Source organism: Nesoenas mayeri (genome assembly GCF_963082525.1).
Source record: "Nesoenas mayeri genome assembly, chromosome: 6".
In the NCBI taxonomy this organism is placed as follows: Eukaryota; Metazoa; Chordata; class Aves; order Columbiformes; family Columbidae; genus Nesoenas; species Nesoenas mayeri.
In genome coordinates, this window is record NC_137545.1 from 2,442,089 (window position 1) to 2,459,550 (window position 17,462).

The 17,462-nt window shown below is 50.5% G+C and overlaps 2 protein-coding genes across 2 annotated transcripts in view; one reads left to right on the forward strand and one right to left on the reverse strand.

Annotated features, from left to right (window-relative positions):
* The window catches only part of LOC308041712 (olfactory receptor 14J1-like), a gene marked incomplete at both ends in the record, with an annotated part of 115,898 nt that extends 98,750 nt beyond the window's left edge, over window positions 1-17,148 (forward strand). The window contains one exon of the mRNA XM_080346616.1: window positions 16,501-17,148. Coding sequence (XP_080202742.1) covers window positions 16,501-17,148 — 648 coding nt within the window. The remainder of the gene's footprint in view (window positions 1-16,500) is intronic.
* Window positions 2,193-3,140, reverse strand: LOC308041674 (olfactory receptor 14C36-like; the record flags this gene model as incomplete). The annotated part of the gene is made up of 1 exon (XM_080346582.1): window positions 2,193-3,140. The coding sequence occupies one exon, from the start codon at window positions 3,138-3,140 to the stop codon at window positions 2,193-2,195; it is 948 nt and encodes a 315-aa protein (XP_080202708.1).
* Window positions 17,149-17,462: the final 314 nt, after the last annotated feature.

The following is a 17,462-nucleotide window of genomic DNA, read 5'->3' on the forward strand; positions in this document are numbered from 1 at the left end:
CCTGGGGCCTCGGGCTGGGGGTGCTCTGGGGGCCATCCCCCAACATCCTGATCCTGCTCCAGCGGCAGCTCGATGCAACACGGACATCCACCCTGGCCCAGGGGACAGCATGGGGGGGTCACCAGAGAGCGCAGCCCGGGGACCTGTGGGCCGCACGGCCCAGGCCCGGCGGGGAGCGGAGCCACCCCTGACCCACGCCGCCCCCGCCCCGGCCTCTCCAGGAGCCGCCGCTGCCCGTCCCGGGGCTGAAGGGCTGAGTGCAGCCGCTCCCTGACAGGCTGAGCCCTGCAGCAGCGCTGACCAATCCCAGCCCAGGGCTGCGTCGCTGCCGGCGCTCATTGGCTGGCGCTGGGCCACGGGGCGGGCCATGGGTGGGGTTTGGAAGATGGCGGCAGCGCCGGTTCTGGCGCCTCGAGGAACCCGGTACCGGCCCCGGCGCTGCTGTGTCCGTGGGACAGGGCTGGAGCCCCCGCGGCCTCGCCAGGGCCCAGCACAGCCCTGGGGAGTGGGGCCGGGCAGTGGCCGGAGCTGGCCCGGGCACTCCTGGACAGGCATCCGGCTGCCCAACTTACTGTGACCCCCCGCGGTGCTTTTGGTGATCGAACCGCTGTCAGCGAGTCATCAGTAATTAATTGCCTTTGGATTATTAGAATTAATATTAACTATCGCTCGGTGAAGTTCGATTATTTTATCAGTCTTTTGCGATGCTCTGCACTAGTGTTATTGTCATCCCACTCATCCATCGTCCCATATTGTTGATTATTTTCATTTATTGTCACCGTTTGTTTACTGCTCTAATGCTTTGTTCTCAATTGAGAGCAAAGTCTTAGTTAATTACTGTTAATCATGCGTGTGTTCCGTATGATGGTTCCGTTCCCCACCCAGAGCTCATTCTCAGGAAAGTAATTCATTGTTAACATGACCTCCTGTGGAATAATTACTGAGAGGGCAAATTACTGAAACTAAATACCAAGGATACACTTTTTGAGAATAAAGCTATATCCACATCTTCAGAATATAAGGCAGCTGCCCAGAGGGGAAGAAATCTGCTCCCTATGCTTCCACCTACATGAAACAACACACATCAACCTTCAAAAAATGACATAAAACCTAAACTAACGAACCTAAACCAAGCCAACCCAACAAAGCTAAACCAAGCAACCTAAGACAACCTAAACTCAACTTCACCAGTCTTCAACAACAGAAACCAACCAACCTGAAATGGGCTACAAACAGACACCCTACAAATCACCCATAAAGTAACTAATTCAGCATAAACCAACCAACCCAAAATTCACCTGTCAGACAACCAGCCTTAAAAACACCCAAAACTAAGTAATATAAACCGAGCTAAAACAAACTTAAATGAGCATTCAAACAGGGTAGAAACAAACAAGGTAGAAACACAAAAGCTGACGAAAAAGAATGTAGAAACAAAGAAGCTACAAACTGAGAAGCTGCAAACAAAGAAGTCGGAAAAAAAAGGAAGACTTATAAAGAACCTAGAAAATGTGTTAAAAAAAGTCTCCAAAGTCAACCGACTCTAAACAACGAACCTCAAGCAGCCAACCAGCCTCAGATAACCTAAACCAAATGACCTAAACCAACTCCAGACAAATAACCAACCTCAACCAAAACAGCCAGAACAAACCAACCTGAAAGAGCCACCACAAACCAACCAAACTAAACCAACAAACCCAAAACAACCTACGAAGAACCTATAAACCATGTGAATGGCAAAGAAAGTGTCAGGGACATCCAGCAGCTGTGCCCAGCACCTGGCCACTAAGGGCAGGGACAGTCCCCTGGGCCTCATGGGCACAGAGACCCTTGGGGACAGCACCTCAAGGGCTCCTCCAAAGGGTGCTCCTGAATTAGGCCTCTGCTGACGGGCCACCCAGAGACTCCAAGGAGAAGGTAACAAGGTTGTACACATCTTGACGGTATTCATTTCACTTGAGAACCTGCAGAGACACAAGCAGAGCCCCTTCCCCAGGTTATTAGATCAGCAGATCCTGACCATTCCTTAGACACAGGCCTCTGAGTCAGAGAGGCTGGCTTCATGCCTCTGGAGAAGTGCCATGGATGAAGAAATTCCTTGACAAACATGGTTATCACAGATCAAATGCTCAATGCGCAGGAGGTTCCTGAGATGAACTGGAAATAACTTCTGAAGAGACATGGGTAACTTATTACTGCTGACAGAAAAATGATTGAATCTGCTTCTCCAGTGCCACTTTCATCCTCTGGTTCCTCATGCTGTAGATTATGGGGTTCACTGCTGGAGGCAACACTGAGTACAGAAAAGATGCCACCAGGTCCAGGCTTGGGGAGGGGATGGAGGGGGGCTTCAGGTAGGAAAACATGGAAGTGCTGATAAACAGGGAGACCACGGCCAGGTGAGGGAGACACGTGGAAAAGGCTTTGTGCCGTCCCTGCTCAGAGGGGATCCTCAGCACAGCCCTGAAGATCTGCACGTAGGACAGTATGATGAATAGAAAACACCCAAATCCTAAAGAGACACTAACCACCACAAGCCCAGCTTCCCTGAAATAGGTGTCTGAGCAGGAGAGCTTGAGGATCTGGGGGATTTCACAGAAGAACTGGTCCACAGCATTGCCCTTGCACAGGGGCAGTGAAAATGTATTGACCGTGTGCAGCAGAGCATTGAGAAACCCACTGGCCCAGGCAGCTGCTGCCATGTGGACACAAGCTCTGCTGCCCAGGAGGGTCCCGTAGTGCAGGGGTTTGCAGATGGCAACATAGCGGTCGTAGGACATGATGGTGAGAAGAGAAAGCTCTGCTCCAAAGAAGAAGACGACCATTAAAACTTGGGCTGTGCATTCTTGATAGGATATAGCTCTAGTGTCCCAGAGGGAATTGGCCATGGACTTGGGGACAGTGGTGGAGATGAAGCCCAGGTCGAGCATGGAGAGATTGAGGAGGAAGAAGTACATGGAGGTGTGGAGGTGCTGGTCACAGGCTATGGTGGTGATGATGAGGCCGTTGCCCAAGAGGGCAGCCAGGTAGATGCCCAGGAAGAGCCAGAAGTGCAAGAGCTGCAGCTCCCGTGTGTCTGTGAACGCCAGGAGGAGGAACTGGGTGATGGAGCTGCTGTTAGACGTGCTGCCTCTGGGCATGAGGACAATGTCATAGGAGAAAAAGACAATGACAAGCTACAAAAGAATTCTCTGAGCAAAATCAAAGCCATTTCCCGTACAAGCCCCACTGTCACACACAGACACTTTTCTTTTTCCTGGAGACCGCCTTCAGCTTTGTAGCTGGAGCCCTGGTTGGTGCTTGATAAGCACCTTATGAAGAACTGGCCCTCTACCATGGGCTCCTGGTAAGTTAGCCTGACTCTAAAGAAGTGGGCAGGGGAGGTGGCCAGTCCTGGTGTTCAACCTTGTCAAGTGCAAACCACTGCTAATGCCGACAGGCCTGTCAGCATCTGCACTCCCAGGGATAAGATATGGGAATGGTAAGGGCAGTTTCAGAGTTCTAGGATTTTATAGCTTCCACCCAATTTCACCTTGAGAGGGTTCTTGCGTGTCAGAAACCCTTAGCGTTTCTGCTACACTGGGGGAGAACAGCATGAGTCCTGTGATGCAAGATGATGTCTGTGGCTTAGCGCACAGTGAGATGAGCTGGTCTGTCCCTCTGTCTTGCTCCCAGCTGCCCTGGGCTGGCACCTTTCTGAGATGGAGGCTGATCACACTCCCAGGTTGACCTGAAAAGCCACCAGGCACTGCTGAGAGCAGAGGGATCCACCTCGGACCATGACATGTCTCACCCTTTGCTAAGGTCTCAGCATCCCACATTTAGCCCAGAACACACACGGCTCATCTCACAAACCCAACAGCATTTTCTCTGTTGCAGTATCTCTGTGATTGTCCTTGGGGTTTCAGATAACACAAGAATTCTGTGGGACAGATTTTTATCCTGGAGTGAAGCTCACAGCTTGGAAGGATGCCTCAAGGAGACAGTCAAGAGTCCTAATGATGGCATTTGATTCAGGGAGATTCAGCTCATTCCCTAGCCCCACAGACTGCATTGCCCACAGCCCCACAGGTCAGAGGAAAGCTGGGACACGTGTGCCCATGGACACACCTGCAGGAAAGGAACCACAAGATTAGGCTGTGACTCTGCAGCTGAAACTCCCATCCCCAGAGAGCCTGACAGCAAGAACAATATCACAACAACAGGGACCCAGAGCAGGGGAGCAAGAAGGAAAATGCGGTGAGGCTGGGTGTGCGAGAGGCCAGGGCAGAAGCAGCCGGGCACTCAGACAGCGTCACCCTTCCCCAGCTGTGCAGCCACCTCCCAGACACCAACCTTGCTGGGCAGCTGCTCTCAGCCCCTGTGCTCTGCAGAGGAACTGGAGCTCTGGCTGCACAGGAGCTGGTTCATGCCTTGGAGCCCCCGGCCCTGAGGGCAGAGGCTTTGCTGGGGGGGAGAGGGGGTGAGGGGGCTGCTCAGATGAGGGCTCTCCACTGGAGGAGATCAAAGTGAGTTTTCAGAATTCTCCCTCCCTGTGGTGGACACTCCCTCGGGACACTCCTACAACATTTCTTGTTCTAGTTTCCTTTCCTTCCCATATCACAACCCTGCATTCTGGAGATTCCCCCCCTGGGAGATTTTTTCCTGTGTCCTGTTTTTTCCCTGTCAGTGCTCACAGACCCTGTCCCACAGACTCTGCACCCACCCTGGCCCTACAGAAGCCTGCCTGTTTGCAGGGCACAGCCTGGGCACATACTCCTGTTTGCAGGTCAGAAAAAAGGACATGCCAGATGTTTTGCCTGATATGCAGCCAAGGTAATGCTGGTGTTTCCCACAGGCTGGGGACTGTCTGAAGACACATCAGGAGCCTCCTGGCAATCCTACTGATCACCCATAGTTACAGTTCAGGAGTCACAAGGACTTGTTTAAAATTAAGAACTCCTTTTCCATTTATGTGTTGCCATTTCCAAAGAGCAGGAAATCTAAAACACAGACTCAGGAAAGTTTCTTATATTGCTGTTAACACGTGTCTTGACCTCCTTTATGAAACCTACTGTTGGAAGTATTGTGGGAGTGAGCTGTAGCTCTAAGCAGCCTGGACCAACAAAATATCCCTCAACAGCAGAAGGACCCTTCTATGAAGGCATCACTTCTTACACCCACAGCTGCTCCCCACAGCACCGTGGGGATCTCCCCGGGCAGGCCGAGCGCTGACCCTGGCAGGCAGCAGAGTCCCTGCCCCAGCACAGCCCTGGGGTGCAGGGACGCTGCTATGCAGGACAGCCCTGGGCACCCCTGGGTACACATTTACATTTACAACCCACAGCCATCCTTGGGAGAAGGCAGCATTCACATCTTGTCCCTCTGACAGTGCAGGAGGTGATCCCTGCTCTGCAGCACATCCTTTGCCTCTGCATCGGAGTATCTCTGGGAGTTGTACTTACATCTCTTGCAGGCTCTGCAATGTGACAGTTTTCAAAGATTCTACCATGATTTGCAAATGCAATGCCCTGCAGCCACAGACTCAATATCTGTGAAGATTTATCTCCCAGTGAGCTCTCAGCATCCTCCCACCCCAGACTGCATTTCCCCCCTCTCTCTCTGGCTCCTCTGCCCTCAGTGCTGCAGGCAGAGCCCTCAGCCCTGCAGCGTGTGCAGAGGAGCTGCTCCTGGGCAGAGCTGTCTCTCGGCAGCGCTGCCGCTTCCATGAGCTCCCTCTGTGCCAGGAGCCCAGCCCAGCTCAGCAGCACAGGAGCAGCCCAAGGGGGCACTTTCTCTGTCCCCTCTGGGCTCCCTCCAGGTGTCCCTGGGGCTCCAGGGGCACATCCTTCTTAAACAACCTGAAGTAATCAGTGATGTTTTTTCTCTCTCCTCTGCAGAGACACTTCTTTCCAGCATTGTATTCTTCGTATTAAAAAATAAATTGACAAGAAAAGAATGTTTTCTTGTCCCATCATTAGACAGGACACCAGGCATGTTACAGCAAAGTATCTAATTTCTTCAAGCTGGGGGAGGAATATCTTCAGTTGAATGAATTTAGACATTTTATTCTGCTTTTATACTCCTAGGTCTAGAGAGACATTCAACAGTCTTTTAACCATGTCATGTCTGTGCTCTGAAACAAAACCTTTGCACACATGGGGTCTTGCACACTTGGTACCAGGTTTCCTTATGGTGAGTCAGAGCTGGGCTGGTGCCACAGCTGGGGTGGTTCAGCCCAAATGTGAAGGCAATGCCCTCAGCCAGGGACCTGACTGGATTTGCTGGAGCCATCAGTGTTGGAGACAGAGCTGTTACATGGATGGAATAAACTGCCAAGGTAGGGTGCTCAGAAGAGAACTCAGAACTCCAGTCTCTGCTGCACTGTAAGGCCTGATGCCCCATCCATAAGTACATATCTAAGAAGTTCAGATAAAGAGTGGTCTTTCAAAATTCAACCTTTTTGTTCCCAGGTGACATGGACATTTCTCATGTGCCTCTCCAGAGAGTGACAGAGGCTGGATCCCTTTTTCAGGAGAAACTATTTGCTGGAAAGACACAGCTACGGGATGACTCAACAAGGTTTTATTGCATTTACTTCAACATCATCAGATCTTATATAGTTGGTGCTTTTCTGTGATAGCTCCTTCTGCACAGGTGATCATTAAAAGACAACCATTTCATAAGAGATGGACACAAAGGCCCTGTCATGACCAAGAAAGCTCACCATGAGCTCTGGAGCGAGCGAGGAAGATTATAACCAAGCACCAGGAAGAACCAATAAGTTAAAGGCCACTTCTGAAGAGTAAGAGGCCCTGAGCAGCCATGAATGTCCATGTGTAGGAGTGGGAGAGAGCGTCAGGCGATGTGAGGTAGAAAAGGGTGATGGCTGATTACTTTAGCAAATCTTTACAACCATGTCTGAGTCCACAAGTGGAATGTGGTTGACGTCTATGGGTGGAGGGGGAATAGGAGGAAGTGTTTTTGGAGGGTTATGGAAAGAAGGCAGGCTTCTCTTGGGCTAATCATACATGGTAGTGACATTAATATGCTGTGGGCATGGCTGTGCCTGGGAGATCGGGCATGGCTGCTGCTGGGGCTCGCAATGCTCAGTCATGGCCCATGAGCTGACCTTGCTTTGCTCCTCTCTCACAGTCCCTACACTTCGATGGTCCTCAGGAATCCTCCATGACACTGGAAGAGAAATGACCTTTCTGGAGTGTTGGCCCATTACTGGAGGACAAGAGTGAAAGGTTTGTGATACACATGGGAGTGCGGGAAGAGAGTGGTCTATGTGTGGCAGTAAATGTGTTAAAGGCAAGAAAAAGACCTGAAGACCATGTGCTGGTCATGCTAATGTGGAATAGACTGATTTGTGTGTGTGTGTGTGTTCTTGTTGTTGTTGTTTGGTTGTTTTTTGTTGTTTTTTTTTTTTTTTAATGTGTTTATTTTAGGACAGCAGAGGAAGGAACATGTGCATTTCAGTTCTGGGGCATGGATCCAAATTGAGGATTCAAGCAAGTTTGGGACTGGGACAGCTTAGGTGATTGAGGACCATTGTCAGGTCTATGAAAGAAGCTGGGTGCTCACAGGCATTTCCATCTTCTCAGAAAAACAGAGCCTTGTGGTTAAAGTGACACTTGGCATCAAACCCACACCAAAAACATAGATACACTCACACTGACAACAGGCAGAGCCTTGAGAAGCATTTGATTGAAAGGGTCTCCTTTGCCAGACCCTGAGGATCAGGGCTTGGACTTTCTGATGAAAAACCACCATGAAGGGATGACGTGGCATCAGAGCCACCTCTGCATCCATCGCCTTTACCACCTGTAACCAGTGCCTGAGTTTTTGCTTCACCAGCCTCCAGGGACAGGGACTGTTTGTTTCCTTCACAGCTGTGTCAGCGATGTCCATTTGTGGGGCCCCAAACACCCTCAGAAACTTGAGTTTGCTTCTGCCTTTTAATTCATTGGAGGTTTGTGCATTTTTTCAGTATCTGCAGTCAGGGTCATGGCAGCAGAGGGCTCATTAACATCCAAAATACCCTTACAAGCCAAGGCTCTCTCCTGCATTTTCCTAAAGGCTTCAAGTCTGGTGTGGATGATTAGGGAGTTTTCAGGAATAGCCAAACAGAGAGCATTTCCATAATAAATAGCTATAAAGTCAAATTTATTCGATTTCCTTCCCCTTTCCCATGCCCTCACTTCCAGAACAGATGGTATCAGCGATATCTGATTCATATTGACCAGGAGCGTCTCCTGATAAAGACCGAACATGTCAGAAAAGTGGGGTGCCTGAAGCACCATGTGAGTGAGGAGACAGGCCAGGATACCTCAAGAGGAGTCACACTACTCTGGATCAAGAGATGCGTGTTCTTGGGAATCTCAGGTGCCACAGCACAGCGATACTTGTGTTGAGGGAGCTGGTCAGATGACCCATCTCCTTTTCTGTAACAGTGTCTGAGTTTGCGCAGGGAACCCCTGACTTGAGGGGTCACTCCTGTTTTTTCTCCTGACTCCTGCCTTCCAGAACAAAGTCCCAAGTGACCTTGCTGGTGAAGATGGAGGCAAGGAAGCCACATAGTGTGTCAGTCCTGCCTCTTTCTACTCTTACAAAGTGCAGTAGCCGGCCCACGTTAGCCCTGTCTGTTCTTTTACTGCAAATGAAGCAGTTTCAGCTCATCTTGCTGCCCTCACCCTCCTCTGCAGATGTCAAGCTCAGGGAAACTTAGGCATCATCCTTACATCCATGGGCAACGTTTCTAAATTCTTCCTTTTCAGGATCCCCCACTTCCACCTCCTGTGTGCTGCCCTTTTGCCCTGGAGCTCCATCAGATCAGATGAGCAACCTCACAAGATAAATGCTGCTTTTCGTGGGTACTTGGAGAGATCATGCTTGTGCGTGGAGCAGGCTGTCCTGTAAGGCCTATCAAATTTCCTGAGCTCCTTCAACCTTCAGACCTACTTCCATGTCACCATGTTGCCAACTTGGCTGCCATCCCCCAGTATGTCAAAGTCTTCTCCTCTGGAGCCCACCAGCCTGTGCTCTGCTACTGGCCTTCCTCCCTTCCCTCTGGTGCCTGAGACTGCACTGTTTCATGGTCACGGCAGCCAAGATGGACACTGATGTTCACATCCCTCAGCAGCTCTTCCTTGTTTGCCAGTAACAGATCCCTTTGAGCATCTCCCTTGCTGGCCCACCAGGCAGTCATGTTAAGAAGTTGGCCCAAGATCCTCCGGCACCTGCTGCTTTACCTGGCCAGTGAATGTCAGAGCAATTACAGTTCCCCATAGAAACCTACTCATTGACAGGGGACATCCTCAGGTTACTGACAGAAGATAATTTCCATTTGTTCTCCATGACCAAGTAGTTTGTAACATCCAACACGTTGTCACCCCGTACTGGATTTACATAGACTTGGAACTGGGGGTGAGTGTGGGTGTGCTACAGTTGTCGCCTGTCTGAGAAGACAACAGGACTTTGACTGACATCAGACAGAACTGATTTCAGCTGGCTCCAAGATGGACCCACTCCTTGCCAAATCTGAGCCACTCAGTGATGTTGGCAGCACCTCTGTGATATTGCATTTGAGAAAGGGTAAAAAACGCTGCACACCAGCAGGTGGGAGAGAAGAGGGAGGAAATGTGAGAGACAAAATGCTGCAGACAAAGAGGTCATATTCCATAGGACCCAAGTAGGTCCCTCAGCAGGCCAAAGCTTGCTCTCCTGAAATCCTGCTCTTTGCCTTGTTATCATCTTCCAGGAGCCTCAAGTCTACTTTCTTGTCCCTGACTGTTGCATCCCTGACCAACTCTTTCTGGCTTGTAAGTCTGAAGTCCCACAGGGCACCTCATCTCATCGACTCTTCAGTCAATCACATCAGGAAGTTCTCACCAATGAACTCCAAAACCCTCCTGGGTGGTTGGTACCTTGCAGGTATTGGGATATCTTAGGTCTGCCATGAGGACAGAGCCCTGGAAACGTGAGACTTCTTTCATTTGTCTGAAGGAGGCCTCATCTAATTCCTCTTCCTGATCAGTGAGGCAGTAGCTGATGTCCACCCACCACAACATTGCCCACGTTGTTCTACCCTCTCATGCTGTATCCTCAGCTTTCAGCTCATATTATCTGTCCCCAGGCAGAGCTCCACGCTGCTCTCCCACAGGAAGGGAAGCTTCCCCTCTGACTCCAGACCTCTGGTATTATGAGAACCAGACCCACAAGACCCCACAGTTTCTCCAGGAGGTGGTATTCATAGTGTCCTGTAACTCCTTGTGCTGTTATCTTGGGAGAGGCACCCTTATCAGCATAAGCCACCTGCATGCAAACATTAACAGCTGAGCAAATGGAGCTTCTGTCCAGGGAGAGTAAAGACCTTGAGAAAATCTGGGATTTACCCATCAGAAAGGTCTGTAGAATTACAATGAGAAATGGTGAGTTCTGTATTGGGACAGGAGAACAACCCCATCCAGACCAGGACCTGACATGTTGAGGAGTGAACCTGAGGAGAAGGGCCTGGGCACCACAAAGGCTGCCACACACGTCAGTGGTGCACTCACCATGAACAAGGCAGCTGCACATGGGGCCGCATTAGGAGGAGCGTGGGCATGCAGACACCTGGAGTTCTCATCCCATTCGGTTCAGCACTGGTGTGACCCCACACACATGGGTGTGCGCCAGTGTGCAGCTTCCCAGTTTGGAGAAGTATGGAGAAACTGCAGAGTGCAGGACTCTGCCAAGGAAGGGTTTGGGACATAGTACACATAGCATGGGATGCTGAGGGACCTGGGCTGCTTTGGCTGAGCAGCGCTGGGGAGGATGCAGCAGTGTAGGAGTAGCCTGAGAGTGCTTGAAGGGTGGTTTCAGAGATGGTGGAAGTTTTCTTCATAGTGGGAAAGAGCTTGAGAAAGAAATAATGGCACAAAGTGCAGCTGGGGAGGTCCAGGCTGGACATGAAGAGAAAGGAATGTGACTGGAAGGGCAGTGCTGTGGTGGAGCAGGTCACCCAGAGGGAGTCTGCATCAGCCCAACTCTTTGTGCTTCAAGGAACAGCTGGAGAGGATGGAGAGATATCAGCAAAGGAAGGAAGATGCTCAGACAAGAGCAAGGTGGGATAGCAGGGAGGATGTCTCCAGCCAGCAGGGAAAGAGTTTCAGGTGATGCCACAGCATAGGACAGGCTGTCGTGGAGATGGGATATAAAAGGGCTGAAAGCCCCCACCAGACAAGAACTCCTTCTCCCCTCCATGAGCACCTCCACACCTCCATGTACTTCTTCCTTCTCACCTCTCCCTCCTCGACTTGGGCTCCATCTCCACCATTGTCCCCAAATCCATGGCCAATTCCCTTTGGGACACCAGGACTATCTCCTATCGAGGATGTGCTACACAGCTTTTTTTTTTTTTTTTTTTTTCTCTCCTTGATCTTGTTGAGTGTTCCCTTCTCACCATGATGGTCTATGATCGTTATGTTGCCATCTGCAAACCCCTGCACTACAGGACCCTCCTGGGCAGCAGAGCTTGTGTCCATATGGCAGCAGCTGCCTGGGGCAGTGGGTTTCTCAACTATTTTCTACACATGGTCAATACATTTTCACTACCACTATGCAAGGGCAATGCTGTGGACCAGTTCTTCTGTGAAATCCCAGGTCACCCTTACTGACTTCTCCTCTCCTCCACACTTGCACAGGCTAACTCAACTTGTTGCCAACCTCATTGAGAAGCTCCATATATCTGAAATTCTTCTTCACACAGGGGCATCCTCCTGTCCTCATCCTCCTTGCTACACCCTCCAGCAGAGCCTGTATCCCTCCATTGCAGCACCCCAGAAAAACAAGCTGTCCCACCACATCTCACTGAATCCAAAAATGTCACAGTGCTGTGACAGGACAAGGGACACCTCCTGGCAGTACACATTTTGGCCACAGTACCTCAGCTGTTGCACCATGAAAGAGTGTTTGTCATGGAAGCTCCCTCAATGCTGCACCACCTGGGGTTCCCACCATCTAAAGGGAGGTGAGATTGTCTTTATGACTCCTCTTATAGTGCTAGACCTAAAGAACAACATTTCAAATACCTCACAGAGTCTGAGGGCCTTTCTCACCAGGATCATAACAGACCAGCACCTCCTTGGGAAAAGCATTCTCTCAGCACTCTCGGATGCAAACCCTCTGGTCCCGAGGTTTGGTAAGGGTGCAGTTTGCTTATGTAACCCCTGGCTTTATCCCCATCCACCACTGGTTGTTCTACTCCAGAGTCCTGCCTGAAAGCACAAAGGCCTGGAAGACCTTGCTGGTGGTAACTGAGGCAATGACATGAAGTACCTTGGATTTACCTACACCTAGTCTTACTAAATTTAGTAGTGGTCTCACAGAATTTAGGGTTCTTCTTTAGCTGTTGTTGAAGTAGCAACAGTTTATATGGGTGCCCTGGAATTCCTCTTTGAGTTTCAACTGAGTTTTGATATGAACCATCACTGTACTTGAGGATGCTGACCTTGCAGACAAGATGGATCCAGGCACACTGTTAAAGTATTTGGTCTTTTCATTGATTGTACCCTCAGGAGAGTGAGTAAAGATTCCTGTGTGATCTGCTGCTTGTTTGTGCAATGCCTGTGGCTGTTGGGTGGAGAAGAGACAGACCTTGCCTCTCTGATGTCTGATGCCTTGCACTGATTGTATCAACCAACAGCACACAGACAAGAAATCCCACCCTGCAATGCTGTCTGTGGCGGTTGTGACACACCTGCCCTGAATGGGAATGGATTTCCTGGAGGTCCTGTGTGGTCCATGCTAGCCTTGGCATCTCATGTAGCTCTATGGGCCTGGATTTGAACATGAAATTGAATATTTGCCCTGAATTCAAGGAGGCAATGTGGGGATGAACATGGGACAACTGCCAGTGTAGTCACTGGAGAGCTGGTAAATTCAGCTGATTGACAAGAGAGAGACTGAGCTGTCCTGATGGTATAGGACTGCAGTTGTTCATATGAAAATATTTATAAACTGTTGTGAACATAATGAGTAGGAAATGGTTCTTTTGGCCTTTATTGGGACATCATCTGTCTTTTCACTTGGTCAAAGGAATTTCACACCAAGCTCCACATGTATCATCCCTAAGATATTACCCTGTCTTTATGAACTTCTCCATTATAGCTTGCAGTTACCTGAACATACCATGCACCACGTCTGGACACTCAAATGTCACCAGGTATTTGAATCTGAACATCTCACTCCTGCCTTCCATTTCCATTAATTTGCACTGGAGTTGAGAAAAGAGGCTGACATGCCTATATTGTTTGTCTATCCCATGCCCACCTGAAAAGAGGAAAGAGGAATCCCACCTCCCGTGGGTTTGTGGCAGAGATGGGAGGGAGCTGAGTCTCCTTCAAATTCTGGGAATAGAAATGCAGGATGGGATTCCTCCATTGACTCTGCTGAATTCCTTCCCTCAGCAGGGGTAAAGGAGATCACTCCCTTTCTCTGTCTGTCTGTCCCATGTAATAATAAACCAAAAAAGGATGATATTCAGAGGTAACTTTGTCTCTGAGAGGGGAAATCACACTTCTAGAAATGTGTGTCTGGCCAGCTGAGAGAGAAAACAACAGTGATGACTTCAGACAGTTTCACAACAGGTTTTTCTCCAGTGACACCTGGAGGGAGCCCAGAGGGGACAGAGAAAGTGCCACCTTGTGCTGCTCCTGTGCTGCTGAGCTGGGCTGGGCTCCTGGCACAGAGGGAGCTCATGGAAGTGGCAGCGCTGCAGAGAGACAGCTCTGCCCAGGAGCAGCTCCTCTGCACACGCAGCAGGGCTGAGGGCTCTGCCTGCAGCACCGAGGGCAGAGGAGCCAGGCAGAGAGTGGTTAAAGGCAGTCTGGGGTGGGAAGAAAGAGAAGAGCTCACTTGCAGAAATATCTTCGCAACTCTTAGCATGGTAAGTCTCTTACTCCAGGGCAATGCAGCAGTTCCTGGAAAGATGTTCTAAAGCTGGCATGTCCTACATTCTATGGGATGTGTCAGGAGCCTTGCCATTTCTCCTCCAGCATGGAGCATGTAGTTGGAGCACGGCTTTTCTGCTGCACCTTCAGAAGGATAGGACGGCTGCTTTATCCCATGGATAGCTACAAATTGCAAAGATGTGTGTGCAGCCAGGGGTGCCCAGGGCTGTCGTGCAGAGCAGGGTCCATGCACCTCGGGCTGTGCTGGGACAGGGACTCTGCCGCCTGCCAGGGTCAATGCTCAGCCTGTGCAGGGAGATTCCAACAACACTGTGAGGACTCCTGGCAGAAGAAGGTCCTCCTGTTCTCAAGAGTGTGCTGTACAGATCAGGGCTGCTCAGAGATCCAGATCATGGCAGGACATTTCTGAGGGCACTTATCACAGGGAAGGTAAAGGCAGGGATTATTGAAATGCTAAGGAGATTTTCTGAGTCTGTGTTTTCAATTTGCTTCCCTTGTGGAATGGGAGAAGAAAAAAGAAAAAGGAGCTCTCATGCTTCAACAACTTACTGACACCACTGAGCTGTAAGCTTAAGTGGCCTTCGGCAACTCCTCTATCTATGGACAGCACCAGCATCACCTTTGGTGGACCCACCAGTGTTGTTCTGACATGCCATTTTTCCAACCTACAAACAGGAGCATGTGCCCAGGCAGAGCCCTGCAAACAGCCAGGTCTCTGTAGGGCCAGGGTGAGGGAACAGAGGTTGGGATGGGATCTGAGGGTGCTGATAGAGAAAAGACATGGGACAGGGAAACACCTCCCAGGAGAACAACCTCCAGACAGCAGGGATATGATCTAGGAAGGAGAGGAAAACAAAACAAGAAATGCTGTAGGAGGGAGAACACAGAAAGCTCTGTATGATCCTCCTGCAGTGCAGCCCCCCTCCTCTGAGCAGCCCCTCACCTCCTCTCCCCCCCAGCAAAGCCTCTGCCCTCAGGGCCGGGGGCTCCAAGGCATGAACCAGCTCCTGTGCAGCCAGAGCTCCAGTTCCTCTGCAGAGCACAGGGGCTGAGAGCAGCTGCCCAGCAAGGTTGGTGTCTGGGAGGTGGCTGCACAGCTGGGGAAGGGTGACGCTGTCTGAGTGCCCGGCTGCCTCTGCCCTGGCCTCTCGCACACCCAGCCTCACCACATTTTCCTTCTTGCTCCACTGCTCTGTGTTCCTGTTGTTGTGATATTGTTCTTGCTGTCAGGCTCTCTGGGGATGGGAGTTTCAGCTGCAGAGTCACAGCCTGATCTTGTGGTTCCTTTCCTGCAGGTGTGTCCATGGGCACACGTGTCCCAGCTTTCCTCTGACCTGTGGGGCTGTGGGCAATGCAGTCTGTGGGGTTGGGGAATGAGCTGTGTCTCCCTGAATCAAATGCCATCATTCGGATATTAAGCTATCCTCTTGAGGCTTCCTTCCATTCTCCAGCATGACAACCTGTTCTATAGCATCTTTTTGTTATCTGAAAGCCCCATGGAGAAGCACAGAGATGCTATGACAGAGAAAATGGGGTTTGTGAAATAAGCTGTGTGTATCCTGGGCTAAACGTGGGATGCTGAGACCTTAGAAAAGGGTGAGACATGTTGTGGTCTGAGGTGGATCCCTCTGCTCTCATTAGTGCCTGGTGGTGTTTCACAATAACGTGGGAGTGTGATCAGCCTCCATCCTGGATAAGTGCAAGCCCAGGGCAGCTGGAGCAAGACAGAAGTTTAGATCAGCTTCCCTCACTCTGCACTGAACCTCAGGTCTCCTCTGGTCTCACAGGACTCCCTCTGTTCTCCCTGAGTGCAGCAGAAATGCTGAGGGTTTCTGACACCTAAGAACACTCCTCAGGGTGGGAGGGGAGAGGGAGCTGTAGAAAACCAAACATCTCAAACTACCTTCTGCCATCTCAGTTTCTCAGTTCTAGGGGTACAGATGCTGACAGGCCCTTCTGCACCAGGAGCAGTTCCATCTGCCAAAACTGAACCCCAGGACTGGCTGCTGCTCCGCCGTTCCCATGCCCCCTGCTGCAGAGCAGGGCTGACTCCTCAGCAGCCAGCGGGCACAGGCCCTGCTCCTCACAGCACCTCCAGCCAGCACCACCCAGGGCTCAGCCTCGGAGCTGAAGGAAAGTCTGGAAAAGGATAAGGGGGTGTGGAGCAGGAGGAGAGTGAATGAGAAATGGCTTTGATTTTGCTCAGTGCTCCTCTAACTTGTCACTCTCTTTTCCTCTTATGACAGTGCTCCATACACAGGGAGATTAAATGTCCAACTGCAGCTCCATAAACGAGTTCCTCCTCCTGGAATTCACAGACACACGGGAGCTGCAGCTCTTGCACTTCTGGCTCTTCCTGGGCATCTACCTGGCTGCCCTCCTGGGCAACAGCCTCATCATCACCACCATAGCCTGTGACCACCACCTCCACACCCCCATGTACTTCTTCCTCCTCAACCTCTCCCTCCTTGACCTGGGCTGTATCTCCACCATTGTCCCCAAATCCATGACAAATTCCCTGTGGCACAGAAGGGTCATTTCTTATGCAGGATGTGCTACCCAGCTCTTTCTGTTTGTATTTTTCATTTCCTCAGAGACTTATCTGCTCACAATCATGTCCTATGACCGCTATGTTGCCATCTGCAAACCCCTGCACTATGGGACCCTCCTGGGCAGCAGAGCTTGTGTCCACATGGCAGCAGCTGCCTGGGCCAGTGGGTTTCTCACTGCTCTGCTGCACACGGCCAATACATTTTCACTGCCACTCTGCAAGGGCAATGCCCTGGACAAGTTCTTCTGTGAAATCCCCCAAATCCTCAAGCTCTCCTCCTCACACTCCTACCTCAGGGAAGTTGGGCTTCTTGTGTTTAGTTCCTGTTTAGTTTTCATATGTTTTGTGTTCATTGTGGTGTCCTATGTGCAGATCTTCAGGGCCGTGCTGAGGATCCCCTCTGAGCAGGGACAGCACAAAGCCTTTTCCACGTGTCTCCCTCACCTGGCCGTGGTCTCCCTGTTTATCAGCACTGGTGTGTTTTCTCACCTGAAACCCCCCTCCATCTCCTGCTCCTCCCTGGATCTGGTGCTGGCTGTTCTGTACTCGGTGGTGGTTCCAGCAGTGAACCCCCTCATCTACAGCATGAGGAACCAGGAGCTCAAGAATGCCTTGTGGAAAGTGATGATTGTTCACTTTTCAGAAGCAGTAATGAACTGATATCTTCTCTGTGCATATCACTCATAGTGTAACTCAATATGCACTCAGCCTAGTTTTGGTAGGTTGCTTGGTTGGTTTCTTTGCTTTTTAGCTTTTCTTGGTTGTATTAATGCTGGTGACAAAAAATGAAATCATTCTTTATCCCATTTCTGTGTCAGCATCTACCTGTCTTGTGTGACCCACAGACTTTGTATAAATAAGAAGGTGTTCATTCTGTGTGCTCAAACAAAAAAACAGACCCTGCACTGACTTGTTTGTCCAAGATCCTCTCTCCGAGATCTCTGGAGCTGCAGGAGCCAAGTCTGTGTGCTGAG